This window comes from Apium graveolens, chromosome 7 (assembly GCF_009905375.1).
Source record: "Apium graveolens cultivar Ventura chromosome 7, ASM990537v1, whole genome shotgun sequence".
NCBI lineage: Eukaryota > Viridiplantae > Streptophyta > Magnoliopsida > Apiales > Apiaceae > Apium > Apium graveolens.
This window is the reverse complement of record NC_133653.1, coordinates 6,972,860-6,993,076: the sequence shown is the minus strand read 5'-3', so window position 1 is coordinate 6,993,076 and position 20,217 is coordinate 6,972,860. Positions and strand designations below refer to the sequence as shown.

Here is a 20,217-nt window from a genome sequence, read left to right as displayed (position 1 = left end):
AAACCTTATTTTTTCAAATATCAGCTTTGACACTAAAAACATTTTTCAGAAAAACAGTTTTTTAATTTTAACAAACAGTTTTTTAACTGATTTTTAGCGAAAAGTTATTGTTACTGTCTGTAACAACAATACCAAATTATAAAAAAAAAATATTATGTCGAGCATGTAATCATAATATTCTTATTTATGATTTTTTTATACTTTCGCAGGAAACTCAATAATACGAGAAGATATAAAATTAAATATATAAAAAAAATGACAAGAACACGTGTTGATTATCATTATACACTTAATCATATTTATACACCTTTACCTTAGTATAAACTATTTCTAGTTGTAAAAGACTAATGCAACATGAATGAATCTATTATAAATTGAAACTTCAGAAAGATTATTTTAAATATATTAAAAATGAATACACATATAAATTTTAATATTCATATAATTTTACATTGAATATAACCATGTTTAAATATTCAGATAATTTAAATTTTTAATATAAATTGAAATGGTCCTCCTCAGTGCCCACAGCAATTTCCAGGTACTTTCTTACCATGTGCAAAATTTCCACATCACATTAAAAAATCACTCCCAAAAAATCCAACAAGCAAGACAAGTATACATCAATTAGGTGGGTCCACCCAAAAAATACACACACCTCGATAAAATAATAATTTTTTTAAAATAATAAGCTATCCGAGTATAATGGACCCGGTATATTTTTATTTCAGTAAAGTAATAAACTCGTTAAAATAATATTTTTTCTCGATCATATTATTTTAAATTTTTAAAGGGGTTTAAGTGTATTACACAACACAGTCCCATGACAAATCAACACTCTGCACTTCCTCTCAAACCAGGAGACTTTTAAAGAGAAGACCAGTCTCTTCTCTTCCATCTTGCACACAGCCTGTTTGTCAAATTGCCTCAAAGAAAAAATTTCAATTAAAAGAATGGAATATGAAGAATCATCACAATTGAACAAAGTGGTCATCATAACTTTACCTCCTGCTCATGACCCATCTTTCGGAAAAACTATATCTATATTTTCATACACTGAACCACAATCTAGTCAAGTTCAAGAAATCCCACATCAAGAAGTGCCTAATATTCCAATTCAACCGCCTTTTAATCATCAAAATCAAATCTTTTTGAGAAGATTTTTGTTGGGTAGTTCTAAAAGTGCTTTAAGTCTTGTGGGTGTGTTTCTGATTGCTGTGATTTTGTGTTTTTCTGCGTACCCACAAAGTGTTTTTCGAGAAAATGGTATTGGTGATCATAGGCTTAGAGATGAGAATGATGATGGGAAGCCAAGTTCTTTTGTGTTTGATCTTTATCCGAAATTGGGTTTGCCTGATAAGTTGCGAAATGATGTTGAGCTTAAGTTGGGGAGGTTTGTGGAAGTGAATTCGGATAATGTTGTGTCATTGGTTGATGATGGGGTTAGAGCTAGTAAGATTAAAGCTGCGGTTTCGGCAGTGGAGTCTACTGCAATTTTACCCGTTGAGGGTGGTTTTTATCCTGATGGGTATGCTTTGATCCTTCTTGCTGTAACATTTTAAATTCCGAAATTTAGTTAGTTTAAATGTCAGTAGTTAAGTGTATCAGAATCACTTGTCAATTTAAGATGCTTATTTATTATTAAATGGCTTTGGATGGTATTGTTGACACATAAAATTCGAAAAATCTGTTGTTTGATACATGTAGTCTTTAAATATCTCATTTGTTGCACAGAAATTAAGTCTCCAGCGCCTGGTCTGGTGTGTAATTGCCAACTAGGTACTTTACAGTAGCTAAAACTATCTAGGTATATATCTGGTAACTTGAGAATGGCTGTGCTAGTTCTTTGTGTCTGAGTTATAGCTTTGATTTTGTGGGCTCCTTCTCCAGGTCATACAAAATGGCATTCCACAGTTGTGATAATGATAACCCTGGTAAAAATGGTCATGGTGATGATGAGATGCCAAATTTCTTTGTGTTTCCTATGTATTTTCAGTCAGATTTATTCGGAGCTTTGACAAGTGGATTCAAGATCAAATTGAGGACCTTTGTGGAATTTGATTATGATCATTGTCAAGTAATGACGTACTAAGAGACAAAATCTAACATCGGCTTCTCTAGTCAAATATAGTACTATTTTACCTGGAAAGGATTATACTTATCCGGATGGGTAATGCTTACTCAAAGATGATGTAATATGATGATTATAATAGCTATGGGGTTGTAATTCATTTTTATTTTCACCATAAGCATGCTAGTTAGATCTCTGTTTCTGATATCATAATAGTATTTATTATATTCAATCATAATGACTAATAAGGATTTCAAGAGGTATTTTCAATTGCGTTGATAACATGATTTTTTCAAACTTCTCTCCATCTAGGCTATATTATACTATAATATATGTGGGGAGCCCAGCAAGACCTTACTATCTTGACATAGATACCGGAAGTGACTTAGCATGGGTTCAGTGTGATGCTCCCTGCACTAGTTGTGCCAAGGTAATGCAAAGTCTTAACATATTTGGATATAATTTTTGTTATCTGTTTGGTCGATAGCTGAATCTGTCATGAGTGCAAGTGTGTCATCTGCTATTTACAAGGATTAAACGCCTTTGTTTATCAACAAAGACCAATTTACTGTTTTAATACTAGCAGTGCATTATTATGTTCAGTCTATTCAGGCAGATCCCGTAACTAGTTGCATATGAAACGTAATGCAGGGTCCACACGCTCTCTACAAACCCAAAAAAGCGAACATCATCCCTTCAGAAGATTCACTATGCACTGAAGTTCAAAAAACTTTAAAATCTGGATACTGTGAAGCATGCAAGCAGTGTGATTATGAAATAGGATATGCAGATCATAGTTCTTCTATGGGTGTTCTTGCTAGGGATTATATTCATTTAATGGCAGCGAATGGATCAGTGGTCAACATGAAAGTTGCTTTTGGGTAATGGCGTAATGCTAATATTCATGGCAAACCAGCTATTATATTGATTTGTCAAGTTGTTGCAGATAATTTTATGTTGATGTTTGTCTGACTTTTTAGGTGCGCTTATGATCAGCAAGGTGTAGTTTTGAATTCTCTGACAAAGACAGATGGAATCCTTGGGCTTAGTAGGGCAAAGGTCAGCTTGTCTTCGCAATTGGCTGGCCAGAAGATCATAAACAATGTGGTAGGGCATTGCCTTACTGCTGACGCAGCCGGTGGTGGATATATGTTCTTAGGAGACGACTTTGTGCCTCAAAGGCAATTGGAATGGGTTTCAATGCTTAATATCCCCACCACGTGAGCATCTTTTAGAAAATAATTGATTGAGTGCGGTTCTTTTTCTTCTTTAAAACACAAACCAAGAATGTGCAAGTCTATTGAGATCATCTCAATAATTAAATACTCTCCCAGTGAAGATAGTACTTGCCTGATTCATAGTATCAGCTTGATATGTACTAGTAGTGGATTTCTGCAGCCACCTCTCAAGCAATAGCACTGGTGTACTTGTCCTAAAGCTTTCAAATGTTATATGTTTTAATTTGTTAAATGAATATTATATTTTCTTTTGTACTTTATGCAACTTCTCACTTGGTTTCTTCTGTTACCCAGTCAGCAGCACCCTTGAATTATTTTTAATCAGTTTTACTATTTCCACTTATGCTTCTCAGGAATTCGTATGTTGCTGAAGTATCCAAAATAAGTTATGGGAACAACAAGCTTAGTCTAAATGGTTTGGACAATGGACATGTGATTTTTGATAGTGGCAGTTCTTTTACCTACTTCACAAAGCAAGCATATGCAGATTTAGTTACAACTGTGAGTAGCAATGATTTCATTATACTATTCTGTATTATCTCGTCCGGAACTTAACCTCCGCTGTTCAATTTTTTGGCACTGATCGCAGCTTCAAAGTGTTTCTACTGACGACCTTATTCGGGATGAATCAGATACTACACTACCCATATGTTGGCGAGCGAAAATTCCAATAAGGTATTTTTCCTAAAATTTGGGTAAATATTTAAGTGGCGGCAGAAGCCACATCATGCAACTGTTAGTAAGGTGTTGTATTATTCAAGTAATTTAGTTACTAGTAGGCAAGAATGTGAATTTATTTTGTTTTCTAAGGTAAAAGAGGAGAGCTTTATGTCATTTACTCTAATCACTGGTGCTTATGAATCATATATTACTATACAAGTTATGATGTCTAGTATATTATGTTCTATAAATTTTTGAAAAGATTATTACTTGGTTGCTGCACTACATCTGAATTTGGATTTGTGTTTGTAAGTGACTACAGAGACAAAGACAGTTCATGATATGGTGCACGGAAAAAGGGGCCACAATATAAATAGGGTGGTGATTGAGATCTGAGTTGTAAAATGGTCTCCTTTTTAAAGAACAAAAACTGTAGTCAGATTTCCTTATATGAGCTATATGACACGGAAGGGTTGAATTCTTATTTTAAATTGCTAATTTGAAGTCTCAAGTTTCAGTGACATGTGTGACAAGCTAATATATTATAACAACTTTGCAAATTTCTATTTTTTATCTAAAATCGTTAAAATAAAGACTTCAATTTCCAACCTAAATCACGTGTATTTTTTTTCTAGTAATCAGTATAAACAACGAGTCATATTTACTGCTTATTGCTAGTATGAAAAAATATCTATCTGGCCTGTTCCCTGAAGCGTTCATGGTTGGCCTATACAAATAATATCAGGAATAACCTAGATATTTATAAAAAGTTGCCTTATTCCCTCTTGCAGATCTGTCTCAGAGGTTAAGCGATACTTCAAACCTATAACCTTTCAGTTTGGGAGGAAGTGGTTAATCTCATTCCTGAAGATGAGGATTCCTCCAGAAGGGTATTTGGTTGTAAATGTATGATATTCTTTTCCTTGTGTTTTTGTAGTTTTACCTGAACACTCTATAGTTGCATTTCCTGTTTTAAAACTAATATGTCCATACTTGTATGCCAGAACAAAGGCAATATTTGTTTGGGAATTCTTGATGGAAGTGATGTAAATGATGGGGCCACTATTGTACTTGGAGGTAAACTTGCCCCACTCTCATATATTATTTTGAATTATGTTGTATGGTTATTATTATCATTTAAAATAAAAAAGGTTGCATATGTAGCCTGTTACTAATAAATATACTTGGAGGTAAAAGCACATCAATGATATGGCCTATTAATATAGGAGTAGTGGTATACACAAAGTTCTGGAAACTTTTTAGCAGTAATTCAATTAAAATCCATGCCAACAGAAATCTAGTCAATCAGTTCTGAATTGTTTTCGTATCGATGGGTGGACATCTAGATTCTTGATCTTTTACTTTGTTGTATAATTATAGCTGTCTGCATGCTATTTAGAACTGAGAGGTTTGATTCTCCTCCTTTTCAGTCAAATTTGTTAATAAAACATTTTTCTATATATAATAGTGCTTATGCACAAGTACTTACTAGTAGTACTTTGTTTAAGTTAACAAACTAGTTCTTCTGTGCGCAAAAAGTTATTTTGTCATAATAGTAAATAGTAATGAATTATATAGTGTTTGTAGTTGCAGTCCCAAACCTTTTTATTCTGGATGTTATTATTATTGACTACAGAGGATAGTCTATAGAACAACATGTACTAGCTGTTTGTATACTCCCTGTTTGGCACAAGATTTTGTTAAATATTAACATTGAAGTGTCCTCGAGTTGGAGATCCACTTTCATCTTAATGCCAATTGACAACATAAACAAAAAACTAAGTATTGATAAAGCATATAAATGGAACACCTATTATTCTTAAATGTCTGTAAATATGAAATAAAATTCTTAAATATGTACCAAGTCGGCACATGAGACTGTAATAAACTGTACTTCACATTACAGTATGTGGATTGCCTTTTTAAAATTTGATTCAAAAGTATTGTAACATCTGCATATTGTTGCAGATGTTTCTTTGCGCGGACAACTAGTTGTCTATGACAACGTTAACAACCTTATTGGATGGATGCAATCTGATTGTCTCAAGCCTGGAACATCGACGACTATGCCATTTCTGTGAGGAATGGGTGGGGTTCTGGATGCTGTATAGTGTGTTGCTTCAGGAGCTGTTGAATTATGTGTAGAATTGTCTGTAACCCCCCCCCCCCCCCAAAAAAAATCAACATTTTTGTTAATGTGTAGTTAAGCATTAGTAAACAAGTAAAAATTATGTATAGTTACATGTAATTTGTGTCTTCTGGCCTCGCAAAATTTTAAGGTTTTGTCTCATTGAGGTGATAGTGTTACCCAACTCAGGTGGTAGTGCAAGCTGTTCATTTCCTTACAACTGCGGAGCGCTTACTGCTGGCTGGGTGAATGCCTAATAGTCGAGAAGCCTGCCCCTGCTTTGTTTCCATGTAATTATGTCGGAATGTTTTGTACATTGGATTGTATCTCAATAAACTAGGCACATTGCTGACATATTACAGTTTTATGGTTTTAAATTTATATATACATCTGGTGTAGTATTTTTGTACAAATGTTTTATGGTTTATGGTGTATAGAGGGCACCATTTTCAGTAACTGGAACGGTTGCAACAGCTAGGATGCATTTTGGATTTAAGTTGCAATGTCGGTTTGAGATGTGATTTTCCAACTAAACTGATTGAGAACTATCAAATGAAAAATTATCTTGCAAAAACAGTGCATGTAAATGAGCTGTTTACTTCAATTACACTGAGACCACTAAGAAATGTACACTAGTAGGATACAAAATTCTGTTGGCAAAATTGTTCTGCGGTAAGCAAGGACAATGGTGGTGCTAAAGTGGATGCTAATGCTATAGCACTCATGCAAAGAAAATCGACTCCAATGAGATGCTATACTTGATCCTAAAATAACAAAATGTTGTACTTGTGCTAAATATAAAATCAAATATAGATGGTGATATAATTGTCACGTACGCATGTGCCAAAATGCATTAATAAAGTACTAATGACAACTATAGTTGTGTACTTTAAGATTAAGTAATTTAAAATATAGCTTTATTTAGATATGCTTAGTGCTATTTTACATCTACCATCGGACCATAAATTCTATTTTAACAACAAAAACCAATTTTTGGTTTCAAATTATAACAATAACTACATCTATTTTTAGCACCGCCGCTGGACCTGCTCCAAGAGGGGTAACTAATAATGGTTCAAAATTTTATAGAAGGTTGCAATAAAGGATCTTCCAAAATAGCTGTCGAGCAGATATTTCATTTCTCCACACACATTACTGTACTTCCAACAACTTGAAGTATCTACTGCTGCTCCAATAACAGATCTATCACAGCTCTGGGCAGCTCAGAAACATATCTATACATTGAGAAGATAACATATGCCTCAGTAGCATAGAAATCTCATATCTTTAGACTTACCAGCAGATGAAATTAACTGTAATGTTAGGTCGCTGTGTTATTTAATGTTGCTCTAATGTCCTAGCATGCAACATAATATCTCCACTTAGGACATCGATATAAACTTGATAGGTTTGAATTGTAACCAAGGCAAGAAGGCATTTTAACCTAATAAAATCATATTTTTAAAGCTTCGATATTGAATCACCTCGACAACCTGCTCCGCAATCATAACGTCTACGGGTCAACAGGTTCCTTAAAGTTTGCTTTCTCACTCAACTCTTCAAAAGCGTCAACAAGATTTTGCAGCCTCGCAACAAACTCAATCAACAGTGATGTAAATGTTGCCAAAGACAAGACACTGGCATTTTCGTATGTATCTGATTTTTCCTCAGGAGCTTTGTGACCTTTTCCTGATCTATGAGTAGGTAATGACCTCTGTTTTGAAAATATTCGATCAGAGGGGGCATGTGCAGGAGGAATAGTCTTGATATCTGTTTCAGATTTGGCATCCCAACCTTGAAGATCAAGCACGGCTTCACTGAGAGAGTTATATTTATAAATTTTATTGTTGTCATTGTTTGTTGTCAGAAGATCTTGAGACTCTTCCTTTAACCTTGATGGCTTTCTGATTTCCCAGCAGTTTGAATTGACAAGGAGATAAGATTTTCGATCAACCTTCCTTTGCAAATCTTCAGCAGCCTCATGAACTTCAAATAATATATCTGAACTTCCTAGTTTCTCCATCATTTTCAGTTTAGTCCCAAGCTCACGTAATACCTTGGCACCAGCAGTACCAACCCTTTGAAGTTCACTGCGAAATACCTGTCTTCTCTCAGCAGGAGCCTACAAAAACAAGCCTACTTGTCAATGTATGAACGCGACCGGCTAGTAGAGCCATTATTCCGTATCCTAATTCCTAAATGGAGGAGATATGATAGACAAAAGAAGGGCGGATTTAACTACAACAAAACCAGTGATAAAGGAACTCCACCTGTATTTCAGAGAGTATACACCCATGCAATGACATGACCATGAATGCACAATGTCTTAAAGAACCAGCCACTTTGACATAGTTTTTCCAAGGATATCTGAGCATTTTGTAACGACCATGTGGCGGTTCCCAGATAGCAAAGCCCACCTGGAAATATAAAATTATGTTTACACAGAAGTAGAGTTTATTAAGTTTTAGTTACCAATACAGATAATTACCAAAGCATCTTCTTGGCTTGTAGACTGAACGACTGATCTATAGCCACTATAAACTGGATCATCAGAAGCTTCGTACGTAAGGATTTTGGAAGGGACCCTCTCGTATTCAAGACAGTGAAGGTATCCGTTCACACATTCTGAGAAAAAAATTAAAAAATGCGCCTGAGTCCACCAAACAAAAGGTATCTGTTTGTCTACATATCATAAAAGCCTACAACTCATTCCCCATTTGCAGTGATTCTACCAAAAAATGCATTACGATATAGTTCTTAAAAAAGATTAAATTTCAGCCAAACCCTCATACAACACTAGGAAAAATCAGCATCTACTAAGCTAATAGTCTTTTCCAGAAAATTAAGCTAACAAAGTTACATTCATATACCTTCCAAAGAACTAGCAACACCCATAAAATTTTTTGACACCAGATTATGCAGATCCTCTCCCGCCCAAATAGGGTAGATAAATATATTTACCGCCAAAGAAACACCAGCACCCAGAGCAATAAGAATGAAGCGAGTCACTGCTGTGTTTAGAAATGTTTTTGTCTGATAACCAGATACCATTATAAAACAATATGTCAATATAAACACCCGAAAACCATATTCATACGGCTTCATTGTTGGGTACAGCTTTGCATAAGTTGCCAAAAACCCTAAAAACACATTGTAAACAAAAGTTCAAGTCGAGAGAGAAGGACAAAGTAATATATCTACCAGTACAGTACAAAAATTCTTTGCCGATAATTACCTATTACAAAAATGCTCAGGATAATTACAGCTTCTTCCCAGTCTCCTGCCAATTGGCACATCTCAGCCATTCCTAAAGCCAGCCCACCAGCTGATAATGTTCCTAGTGCACGGTTAAATCCTTTGCTAAGAGTGGCTCCTGCAATACAAACCATAATTATCTACGCTAGAAAGAAAAATACATACCTGCACCACCACAATATTATCTCATTTTCACTAAATACCACTCAACACATTTACCTGTACAATCTATGCACCATTACTCTAGCACTCTAGTATAACATGCTCTAGTACTGCAATTACATTTGCAAGCATCGTTTCTTTTCTTGTTACAGTAAACTCTAAAAGCAAACAATAGTAAACATTCTTAGTAATTTTATTCCAAAACCTTTCCTAATCCAGTGACACTTTTCGAGAAATAGTCTTGCATATTTTACAGTCACAAATCTTATAGTAAAGCCTTTAATATTTAAACCTCCAGTACTAAAAACCAATCACCAAAATTATCAAATTACACAAAATCACTTGCACCAAAAACTAACATAAGGCATTGCATTATTCCAATCATGCAGTAACAAACACATGATAAAACTAAGTAATCCTCCCACGTCGGTTCAACTCTCGCTCACCCTGATATTATATCAGAACTGATATTATATCAGAACTGATATTATATCAGAACGAACAGATACTCATTTGTAAGGCATAATAAAAGAGGTTACAATAATTTAAAAAAACATAAAAAGGCCAAAAATGCAAAGTACAAGCATACCTATACTGAACTCAAAAACAACCACAACAGTAAGAATGGCCCAAACAGAAAACTGACTAAGCTCTTCAATAGGCTCCTTAAAAAAAATAAGCAAAGAAATGAGCACCAAAGCAAGCCCCATCTTAGCAGAAAACACAACATTTCTCGGGTCGGATCGACCCATTTCCCAAGCCTCAAAACCAACATATTTCAAGCAGCTGAAAAAGGCCTCAACTTTATCACTTATCACACTAAACCAGGAATACCCACATGACTTATAAGTAGCTTTTTCATTTTCTTGAAGCCCATTTGATGATAAGTCCGTTTTGAGTGAAATGAGCTTTTCTGTTTCTGTGTTTGAGGCCATGAAATGGGGTTTTTGGGAAGTGTTCAAGAATGTTAGAGACAGGAGATGTGTAAGTAATGTTGTTGAGTTCGTGGAAGTTTCGGAGAGTTTTGGTTGTTACACGTGTCTGGTTTTTAGTAGACAAGCTTAACAATGGTCTTTTTGTTATATTTAGCAATTTTATAATTGTTTTTTAATTGTATTTAACCTGCAAACCACGTGAAACAATACTGCATTTAAGTGAGATTCGAACCTTTGCCCCCGTGAAACAAGGTTGCATTTAAGTGAGATTCGAACATGTGACTAAGAGGATAATTATCCCTCTTTAACCAGCTCAGCCAACCCGGCAGCAATTTTATAAATTGAAAATTGAAATTAAAAATTGAAATTAAAAAGAGGAGGTAATTAACAAAATATATCGGTATAGTAGGGAAAATGATTTATTAATTATAAATTATAAGACATACAATATTTACAAAAGATAACTAAATTTAAGTTTTCTTTGAAATTACGATCGTCGAATATTGAACGGATTATATAACGTAAACAGCTACTCGTTTATACGGATGAAATATATCACTTATTTGATAATTTAATAATTTGATGAATTCAAAGATACTTTAAATATCTGAAACGTATTTTAAATAATTAATTATATGTGAATATAAATAACTATTCATTCTTATGGATGTGATACACCATATATTTTAAAAAATAATTTAACAGGTTGATGAATTCGGAGATACTTTAAATATCTAAAACGTATTTGAGAAATTAATTATATATACGGTATTATATATTATATCACATAATTTTTTATCAACAAATTGTTATTATAAAACTTTTGAGATCTATCGTTTTGCACGTAAGACCCACAGAATTCTTGTAAAATATACGAAACAAACTTAAAATGAAATTAGGAAAATATTATATAACAAAAAAACTAATTACTATCGTTCGATACAAATAAATAATATCTCGTTGAATGCCAAATCCGATTTTATAAAAAAACTTGCTTTTATCTATTTAGGAAAAGAATAAAAAGGTAAAATAATATCTTAATAGATACATCATGAAACCAATATATTTTAGATATTTTAATATTTTCAGAAGCTAATAATAAAAAATAAAAACCAGTTATCTTGTTATCTTCTTTTTTGCTAGCCTTAGATTTTCTGAACTCAAAACACTCTTGAGAAGCCACTTCAATGGCTCTCACAACTAAACTCCTCTTCAACTCTCCTACAAAACCAACTCACTTCCTCAACCCTACCATCATTTCTCCACGTGGGTCCCTTCCACTTCTTACAAGAACTTCAAACATAGTAACCTTTGCTAAGAGAACAAGAAAGCTTGACAGCAGGAACAAAACTAGCTCAACTTCAACTAAAGAAGAGCTGTTGAGTGATCCCACAGCTGAGATTGGTAATAATCTTGATGGTGAGTTTGCAAGTGTGGAGTCTGGTGAGAGCTTTGAAGGGTATGTTTTGCCTGATCTTCCTGGACTAGAGAAGGACTTTTGGGAAGGTCCTGAGTGGGATGGTTTTGGATTCTTTGTTCAGTATATGTGGGCTTTCGGTATCGTTTTCGCGGTAATTAGGCCTTTTCTTTGTTCTTGTTTGAAAAATTTGTTGTGCATTTTGATGGTTTGTTATGTTTAGATTGCATTTTGTGGATGTTAATTTGTTGATGTGGATAGGTAAGTGTAGAGAACTAGATAAATTAAAAGATCGTTGGTTTATCGAGATTCGATAGTTTGTAGAACATAGAAAATGTACGCCGACCTTACCTCTAATACGAGGATAAAGAGAGGGATAGAACATAGAAAATGTACGCGTACCTTACCTCTAATACGAGGATAAAGAGAGGGATAATTATAAACTTACAGTGACAGGGTTGGAATTAGATGCACAACATAGATTCTAGTTAATGTTATTTGGAATTAGATGCAGAAAGTTGATTCTGTAAATTTGTGCAGTTGGGGGATTTAAAAGTGAGAACTAGCTATTTTTGTGACAAATGAGTTAAACGGTATAGAGTGAATATTAAGATGTTCTTGGAGTGGCAGTGTGTTACACTATGTTACCTTTGTTTCGTGTTTTGGTGTGAGAAGTTCTCAAAAGAAAAAGTTTCAGTATCACAAATATCAGGACTTACCGGTTCTCTCATTGACATGATGAACTTTCAAGTCTGTCATGTATTCATATTCGAATTTTGGATACAAGACAGGGGCAGCCAGATCAAAAAATTTAAAGACTTGTTGTAACAACCGAATCTTCCTTCTGTTTCTACATTTGACATGTTCTTTCATCCTATAGTAGCTACTCGTGTTGGGAAATAATCCCATCTAAGTGTTAGCGCAGTTATCCTATCTGCTATGTGAATGTGAGCACGTTAGACACTAGCTGCACAATTAAGGCCTATGCATGTCTCTTCAGGAGTTTGGGAATAATGTGAAGACAAAAGGGGTCTTGGGAACAGGATTTTGATTTACAAGACATGCTTATTTTTCAGATAGATAAAGCAGCTAACTATCTAATGTGCTAATTAACAACATAGTACTGCGAAAAGATTTGTTCTACTTGTTTGTGCAAGCTACACAGACTCCATTAGCTTAAATATAAAGATTGCTTCCGCGACATCAGTGGATATTGATACATTGTCAAACATTGCCCAGGCCTCTACTGCTAATTTCTTTAAAAGAAAGAGAGTGGTATCTTTGAAAACACAATTCCTAATGTCTTAGCAAACACTATATACTTTTCTCGTACATAAACATAACTTGGTTTTGCCCAATATCCCTACCTGTACTACTTTTAATAACTATGACACATTTTGAATTCTCATTGTTTTTCTCTTTGCAGGTGATTTCAAGTGGAATTGCAGTAGCTACATACAATGAAGGGGCAACAGACTTTAAGGCGACTCCTGCATACCAGGAATCTATCCAATCTCAGGAACTATTAGAACCCGATGAGTCTAATTCTGATGTCTTTGAATCCAACCCAACCGAGGAGGCACCTAGTTTGGAATAACTGGTCCTCCAACCGAATCAATGGATATTATACCTCAGAACACTCCGAAGTTTTGACAAAGAAACAACCATCCAAAAAGAAGTTTCCTTAATTTCTATAACAGTGTCATGCTGAAATTTCTTTTTGCATTACTGTATTGTTAGTTTGGTATAGAACAGCAGAATTGAAAGTTATTTATGGTGAAAGAATGTATTCAGATTGTTCTTGCAAGTAAATAGTTTTTATCCATACAAACATATTGGAATATTGTCCTACCATGTTAGAGTTGTCTGTGAGACTGTGACTAACATCTTATATGATTTCTTACAACTAGAAAAATATTATTAACCATCTTGATTTGATTGTAGATAAAATGGAACTTTATGGTAAAAATAAAACATAAAATTTGCATAACAACAGATAAGATGTCTTGTACATGAGGAAGATTACTAATGAACTAAAAACAATAACATAAATGATTACTAGACCTGTATTTTTCTCTAGTTCTAGTCAGTTTTGAATATAATGAAAATGAGACAGAGCATTAATAACAACCACAACTGGATCTCTGGCTTCAAATTTGTGCAAGCATTGTGGTGTGATCTGAATCCCAGAATGCTTGATCTAGGGTTCACCATAACCATCGGGGAAGCTGAAATACGAGAGAATGAAAAGAATATTACAGGAGATTCGATAAAAAATGTGGCTTTCCTCGTAACTACTCCTTGAAGAGACGAGATACTGTCACACAATAGTAAGGAATTTTCATGTGGTTAAGGTGTATATATGTACTAACCAGCAACTGTAGAATTGGTATTGATTCCAGAGGAAATCTGAGAACCAGGTGAAGTTGTTGGTGAAGGAGGCGACGGGGGCAATGGAGTACCTTTTACAGAATTAGACGTTTAGAAGCAGCGCACAGACAATAGTACATGGAAATAGCAAAATGTGTATGCAAGATATTGATAGAAAGCATACCTGAACAAGTAGACATGTCAACCTGGAGATTGCACTGAACTGGGAGCTGTAGAGCAAGTGTTTGGTTTATAGGAAAAGAACCTAAAGTAGTCTGATTCATCAACAAGCAAAGACAAGCAGTTTGCTGGATGTATACTTGTCTTAGGTTAACACAACAAGACTGTGTTGGAGACGACGTTCTTCCTTGAACAAAAGGCGCGCATGGAGTCAGAGGCATTAGTCCTGTTCCGCATTGGCTGATAGTGAGACCTGATCTAGAGTTTTGTGATTGAGCTGTCGAAGCAATGCACAAGAAAATTAGAAGAAGCATGTGAGTAGTTGTGGGGTGACATCTGCGATGAGGAAATGCCATAATGGTTGTGCTAATCCATTTTCAGCTGAGAGAACTACTTTCTAAATAGATGAATAATGCATTGGTTTGGTGTGGAAAGTTTTAGCATGCATGATGTATGGCAGTGGAAACACACAATTTACATTTTCTTTCTGCTAAACAATTACATGTTCATGTTAATGCTTACCTGTGAGCTGCAGCATTAACATCATATGAAAATTCATCATAGTTTAAGTGTTAACTGAAAGTTAAAAAATTAGATGACAGATTTGTGCTGGAGAATGATGTAAAGAAGGAAGATTAGAACAATGTTTGAAGGACCAGAAATTAGGGTCAATTGACATAAACTTTGAGGCCACTCTGTCAAGACAAGAATCTAAAGTTCTGAATTCTACACATTTTCGTTGAGAATGAAAAATAGGACAGACGTCGGGATTGCAATGCTTGAATCCTCTACCAGCCTGTGCTCTGATACGATGTTAAGGAACCGGTTACTCTAAAACTTCAAGGTGTTAGAGAATGACCTTTTCCAGGATCTTATATTATTCTAACAATCACAATCACAAAAAGGAAGCGTTAGCCAGTTTCTTTGGGGAAAGTTTTATATAATAAGAGGTCGAGAGTTTAAATCTCAGCGGAAAGCACCTGTGTGTACTGCATAAAGACACATTATCAGAACTGCCGTAGAAGTATATACTTAGGATATAAACATGCATGTTATTCATGAGTGAGAAATTCGACACGGATATAAGCTAATTCTACCAGAATGTACATTGCTTATCAAACAAACTCAACCTACAACAAGTACCAAAACAACTGCTATTTATACTCCAGTAATTCATTAACCTAAAAATTCATTGTGCAAAAACAAAATGAAGCAAATCTGGTGCACCTGCAGTTTACTGATGGTGGTGATGGCCAGCAGCATGGCTATGATGGTGTCTGCAGACGATTCGGATGTCGGTTTCAGCATACCTTGCTTCTTAGAATGTAATGCAGGTTGTTCTGCTAATCAAAACATCAAGTGCATTTTATCGTGCTTCGAACGATGCATAATTGCACCTAAGCCTCCTGCTGCATCGTCTGTGCCTCAGCTTAATCCCTGTAAACTAGCTTGCTCCAATGTCGAATGCGCCAATTTTAACAACGGTTAGTTTGTTAAGTAACCAGTGTCTAAAACCTTAAGGTGATAGAGGAAGACTCGAACATGATCTTATACTCTTTAATACTCCCCCACAATTATACGATACTTTTCGCTACGATTGACAACAACAAATACAACTCATACCAATACCCATACCAATAACCCTCCCTAAATCGAGCTATGATATCATGTTAAGTAACCAGTCCGTCTAAAATTTTAATGTGGTAAAGGAAGGCCCGAACAAGATATTATACTGTTTAACAAGTTTTTCGAAAAACTTTTCTCAAATTCTTTAAGTTAACTATTCTTCTAAAACTTAAAGTGCTAGGAGAAGGACTTAACTGAGTCTTATTGAAAAGGATAAGATCATATTCGTACCTTATTCACTTAACACTACACGTTAACGTTTTAGAAGAACCCAATACTTATCCTAACTAGTTATTACTTGTGTATTAAACTGCAGATATGGACAAAGGGAAATGCTTGGACAAATGTTACAAGTTCTCTTGTGAAGACAATGGCCTATAATTGCCTAGCCATCAAAATTTATTATGTGTTGGGCAATAAAATTTATAATTTGATTAATTTAATACACTTTCATTTCGAGTTATATGATCTCGTCCCCTTCATCTCTCCTCTTTTTTATTGTTAAATATCTCTCCTCTTGTATTTTTGTAATATGTAAAAGTTGGTAGAAATACTGTAATACATGAGTTGTTGAAAATTTTCAATTGTAATTTATCATACTTTTTATTTTACTATGATAATTTTACTTCATTCCAAAGTAAAACAAACATAGGTGTGTAATTATCAAATTAACATTTTGTTCGATAATTATAATTGTTAATTTGATAATCACGTATTTATATTTGTTTCGCATGATGACTATCATCGTATGTGATATTGATGCATTTTTTTTATTTTCTTCGAAATTATATATATATAACTTCGTTTAACTTGAAAATTTTATTTAATAGTTACATTTTATCGTATACCGACAAATTTGTTAAAGAGTATAAGATCATATTCGGACCTTTATCTACCATCTTAAGGTTTTAGACGGTCTGGTTACTTAACATGGTATCAGAGTTCGGAGTTCGGTTTAGGGAGAGACTCGGGTTTGAGTCCTCCCACCACCATTCATTTAATTTAAATATTTTTGTCAATCGTAGTGAAAAGTTTCGTAGGATTTAGGAAGAGTGTTAAAGAATACAAGAATGTTCGGATCTTCATCTACCATCTTAAGATTTTAGTACGTCTACGTCTGGTTACTTAACAAAACCCATTTAAGTAGGATGATTAAAATAAAATATCGGATACGAAAATCTGAGAATTTTTCTCTGTCATGATTGACAGTTTTTTCTCTCTGTCTATGTGACAGTTTTTCTATCGTTTTCTTTTCATTTTTACAAAAGTCTGCTTTAAATCTTACAATAAGGTGTCTTGATATCATTCTTTAAATACAAATAGACTGCATTGGGTGAGGGTTTCATATCATGGCACACTCAGTGGAATCCTTGGAAGAAATGTACGCAAATCTGGTCATTGATGATGAGGAAGAGGGGGGATAGTGGTGGCAAGCAATGAGGTTGTGGAGCGAAAGGAGACTTTTTTGTTGGTGGGGAAATTCTTAACGGAGAAGAATATAAAGATGAATACAATGCAAAATGTAATGGCATAGGTATGGCGACCAAAGGAGGGTATGGAAGTGCATGAGATGTGAGAACAGAGATTTTCATTTGTGTTTTTCCACCAGATGGATGTGCAGAAAGTGATTGAGGGAGGCTCGTGGTCGTTTGAGCAAGCGATGTTGGTTCTCCATCAAGTGAAGCCTGGTGAAGATCCTCTTATGATTAAACTCAGAGAGATTGATATGTGGGTTCAAGTGTATGATATACCACAAGGTTTTTTATCGGAGAATATTTTAAAAAGTGTGGGTTCTGCTATGGGGAGATATATCAAGTTAGATCCAGATACATTTGAGGGAGGATGGAAGCAGTTTGTGCGAATTACAGTGGCAGTTAATATTGAAAAACCACTAAAAAGAAGATTGAAGATAAAGAGGGAGGGGGGCTCATGGAGTTGGTTAAACTTTAAATATGAGCGTCTCGGAACTTTCTGTTTTGTTTGTGGAATCATAGGACACTCTGAAAGAGATTGTAACATCGTGTATGCCAATCCAGAGAAGTTGATAGAAAAGGCGTATGGTACTTGGCTGCGTGCACCGTCCAGAAATGCAAGAAATAATGCAGGGGCTAGATGGATTCGTAATGCAAGAAATGGAAATGGGATGTGGGGAAAGCAAGGGAGTCAGAGTAATCGGAATGAGGGGTCAACCGCCGCCCACGGTGCAGATCAGGAAAAGGAGAGATTCATGGAGATTGAAGATGTAATCCGCGAAAAAAATGCAGAGGAGGAGGAGATCAGAGTTAAATCCCGTGATTGTAGCAATCAGTTGACAGAAGATGTGGTTAGTCAACGGTAGGTCAGCAAAAAGAAAATGGGAGTCTGGTGATTGATCCTAAAAGGAGGCGTACAGAGGAGAATTTGCTGGAGAAAATTATGGGGTGGATATTATGCAAAATATAGGAAATCAAAAAAACGAGCCAAAAAACGTGCAAGTGGCGGGTCCTGTAGCCTAGGCCCGCCAAGGATTATGAGTCTTATAGTGTGGAACTGTCGTGGACTGGCCAATCCACGGACAGTTAGATTTCTTAATGAACTCAATAAAACGTATAGGCCTAGTGCTGTTTTTCTTAGTGAGACATTAGTAAAGAAAAATAAAGTAGAGAAAGTTAGTAAAATATTGGGTTTTGCGGTAGATCCTCAAGGGCATGGAGGGGGTGTTGCTCTAATATGGAAGAATGAGGGGGGCATTAATATAGTGGATAGTTGTAGTAACTTTATAGACTTTGAGGTCCAGCATGAGCAATTGGGACGTTGGAGATATACGGGGTACTATGGTTATCCAGAGAGAGGAAGGCGTGCAGAGTCGTGGGATATGATGCGTAGGTTAGCAGGGGCATCAACATTACCGTGGTGCCTAATCGGGGATTTTAATGACATTGTGACAATGGAAGAGAAAACAGGTGGAAGCAGACAGCCTCGTGTGTTGTTGGATGGTTTTGCTGAAGCAATAACGGATTGTGGATTGGCTGATTTATGCTATACAGGAGACAGGTATACGTGGGAGATGTCGAGGGGGACAAGTCAGCGGGTTCAAGAGAGGTTGGATAGAGGATTAGCTACATCAGAATGGATCGAGATGTTTCCAGGTGCTGAAGTGAGGGTTCTTGAAGTATCAACTTCTGATCACAAACCCTTATTTTTACAGCTAAACAGGCAAGTTTATGTACCTAAAAGAGGTAGGTTCCGTTTTGAAAACATGTGGATAGAGGACAATGATTGTAGAAACATTGTTAAGGGCTGTTGGAGCAATGAAGGTGGAAGTAACATGATGGATAAGATGGTAAGATGTTGCGCTAAGTTAGAAGAGTGAGGGGGTGGTATGGTGAAAGATATGAAGATGAGTTTGGGTAATTACCGTAAGGAGATGCAGAAATATAGGTCCAGGAGAGATAGTGCTGGTGTTCGGTTGTATGATCAAGCTAGGTGGAATTATCTGAAATTGCTTGAAAAACAGGAGATATTTTGGCGCCAAAGAGCAAAGCAATTTTGGTTGCGTGATGGAGATGGCAATACGCGATTTTTTCATAAATTTGCGTCTACAAGGATGGATCATAACAGAATTAGCAGATTGAAGGATGATAATGGGGAATGGCAAGAAACTGAGGAGGGTATTCAAACTGTTATTACATAGTATTTTGAGAATTTGTTTTGTAGCACTGCTGCAGGGGAAAGAATATCAGAGAGAGTTAAATTTAAGGAAATTTCAGAGGAGGAAAGTCATACTTTGATAGTGCCTATTGTCGAAGAGGAAGTTAAGGTTGTTGTGTTTGGGATGCATGCTGATAAATCTCTTGGGATTGACGGTTTTAATCCGGCATTTTTTCAGGCTTATTGGGATATCGTGGGTGCGGATGTAGTGGCATTTTGTCAACGTTTCTTTGAATATGGAGAGATGCCAGAGGATATAAATAAGACGCTGGTTTGCCTGATTCCTAAGGTGAAAAAACCAAATAAGGTAGCTGATCTTAGGCCTATCTCTTTATGTAATGTGTTGATGAAAATTCTGTCTAAAGTCTTGGCAAACAGATTAAAGCCAACTCTTAATTCAATCATTTCTACGAATCAAAGTGCGTTCATTGAGGGGAGGCTGTTGACGGATAATGCTTTGATTGCATTCGAGGCAAATCATTATA

General features: G+C 35.5%; 5 protein-coding genes and 1 long non-coding RNA gene across 7 annotated transcripts; 4 read left to right on the top strand and 2 right to left on the bottom strand.

Annotated features, from left to right (window-relative positions):
* Positions 1–812: 812 nt before the first annotated feature.
* LOC141671222 (aspartyl protease APCB1) lies at positions 813–6,484 on the top strand. The gene is made up of 9 exons (XM_074477377.1): positions 813–1,528; positions 2,384–2,501; positions 2,723–2,952; positions 3,052–3,291; positions 3,663–3,810; positions 3,899–3,984; positions 4,761–4,875; positions 4,974–5,046; positions 5,938–6,484. Exons 1-9 carry the CDS (start codon positions 954–956, stop codon positions 6,048–6,050), a joined length of 1,698 nt encoding a protein of 565 aa, XP_074333478.1. The 5' UTR covers positions 813–953; the 3' UTR covers positions 6,051–6,484.
* Positions 6,485–7,205: 721 nt separating this feature from the next.
* Positions 7,206–10,528, bottom strand: LOC141670427 (aluminum-activated malate transporter 9-like). Of its 2 annotated transcripts, XM_074476258.1 has the most exons (7): positions 10,104–10,528; positions 9,333–9,470; positions 8,968–9,237; positions 8,586–8,722; positions 8,368–8,514; positions 7,582–8,219; positions 7,206–7,332 (listed from the first exon to the last, which is right to left on the bottom strand). In XM_074476258.1, the coding sequence occupies exons 1-6, from the start codon at positions 10,447–10,449 to the stop codon at positions 7,611–7,613; spliced, it is 1,647 nt and encodes a 548-aa protein (XP_074332359.1). In that variant the 5' UTR covers positions 10,450–10,528; the 3' UTR covers positions 7,206–7,332; positions 7,582–7,610. The 2 variants fall into 2 exon arrangements, with proteins under 2 accessions (XP_074332359.1, XP_074332358.1); XM_074476257.1 differs by having other exon boundaries at positions 7,206–8,219.
* A 1,039-nt stretch (positions 10,529–11,567) lies between these two features.
* On the top strand, positions 11,568–13,720 carry LOC141672356 (uncharacterized). The gene is made up of 2 exons (XM_074478930.1): positions 11,568–12,020; positions 13,293–13,720. Exons 1-2 carry the CDS (start codon positions 11,637–11,639, stop codon positions 13,461–13,463), a joined length of 555 nt encoding a protein of 184 aa, XP_074335031.1. The 5' UTR covers positions 11,568–11,636; the 3' UTR covers positions 13,464–13,720.
* Positions 13,721–13,829: 109 nt separating this feature from the next.
* Positions 13,830–14,913, bottom strand: LOC141672355 (non-specific lipid transfer protein GPI-anchored 10). Its single transcript, XM_074478929.1, has 3 exons — positions 14,421–14,913; positions 14,239–14,328; positions 13,830–14,094 (listed from the first exon to the last, which is right to left on the bottom strand). The coding sequence occupies exons 1-3, from the start codon at positions 14,770–14,772 to the stop codon at positions 13,949–13,951; spliced, it is 588 nt and encodes a 195-aa protein (XP_074335030.1). The 5' UTR covers positions 14,773–14,913; the 3' UTR covers positions 13,830–13,948.
* A 605-nt stretch (positions 14,914–15,518) lies between these two features.
* Positions 15,519–16,505, top strand: LOC141673064 (uncharacterized). Its single transcript, XR_012555793.1, has 2 exons — positions 15,519–15,900; positions 16,359–16,505. It is a non-coding gene; the product is annotated as an uncharacterized LOC141673064 (long non-coding RNA).
* Positions 16,506–17,651: 1,146 nt separating this feature from the next.
* Positions 17,652–19,394, top strand: LOC141673185 (uncharacterized). Its single transcript, XM_074479919.1, has 2 exons — positions 17,652–18,376; positions 18,485–19,394. Exons 1-2 carry the CDS (start codon positions 17,652–17,654, stop codon positions 19,392–19,394), a joined length of 1,635 nt encoding a protein of 544 aa, XP_074336020.1.
* The last annotated feature ends 823 nt before the right edge of the window (positions 19,395–20,217 follow it).

What these genes read in the sequence shown, in the direction of transcription:
- LOC141671222 (XM_074477377.1), top strand. Translation starts at nt 954, where the DNA reads ATGGAATATGAAGAATCATCACAATTGAACAAAGTGGTCATCATAACT. An exon ending in CCTGCACTAGTTGTGCCAAG is followed by an intron (nt 2,502 to 2,722) that starts GTAATGCAAAGT and finishes AACGTAATGCAG; the next exon opens with GGTCCACACGCTCTCTACAA. An exon ending in GGCCACTATTGTACTTGGAG is followed by an intron (nt 5,047 to 5,937) that starts GTAAACTTGCCC and finishes ATATTGTTGCAG; the next exon opens with ATGTTTCTTTGCGCGGACAA.
- LOC141670427 (XM_074476257.1), bottom strand. Translation starts at nt 10,449, where the DNA reads ATGGCCTCAAACACAGAAACAGAAAAGCTCATTTCACTCAAAACGGAC. An exon ending in CCTGAGCATTTTTGTAATAG is followed by an intron (nt 9,238 to 9,332) that starts GTAATTATCGGC and finishes ATGTGTTTTTAG; the next exon opens with GGTTTTTGGCAACTTATGCA. An exon ending in CAAGCCAAGAAGATGCTTTG is followed by an intron (nt 8,515 to 8,585) that starts GTAATTATCTGT and finishes TTATATTTCCAG; the next exon opens with GTGGGCTTTGCTATCTGGGA.
- LOC141672356 (XM_074478930.1), top strand. Translation starts at nt 11,637, where the DNA reads ATGGCTCTCACAACTAAACTCCTCTTCAACTCTCCTACAAAACCAACT. An exon ending in CTTTCGGTATCGTTTTCGCG is followed by an intron (nt 12,021 to 13,292) that starts GTAATTAGGCCT and finishes TTCTCTTTGCAG; the next exon opens with GTGATTTCAAGTGGAATTGC.
- LOC141672355 (XM_074478929.1), bottom strand. Translation starts at nt 14,772, where the DNA reads ATGGCATTTCCTCATCGCAGATGTCACCCCACAACTACTCACATGCTT. An exon ending in TGACATGTCTACTTGTTCAG is followed by an intron (nt 14,329 to 14,420) that starts GTATGCTTTCTA and finishes ATTCTGTAAAAG; the next exon opens with GTACTCCATTGCCCCCGTCG. An exon ending in TACCAATTCTACAGTTGCTG is followed by an intron (nt 14,095 to 14,238) that starts GTTAGTACATAT and finishes CTCGTATTTCAG; the next exon opens with CTTCCCCGATGGTTATGGTG.
- LOC141673185 (XM_074479919.1), top strand. Translation starts at nt 17,652, where the DNA reads ATGGATGTGCAGAAAGTGATTGAGGGAGGCTCGTGGTCGTTTGAGCAA. An exon ending in GAAGATGTGGTTAGTCAACG is followed by an intron (nt 18,377 to 18,484) that starts GTAGGTCAGCAA and finishes TGCAAAATATAG; the next exon opens with GAAATCAAAAAAACGAGCCA.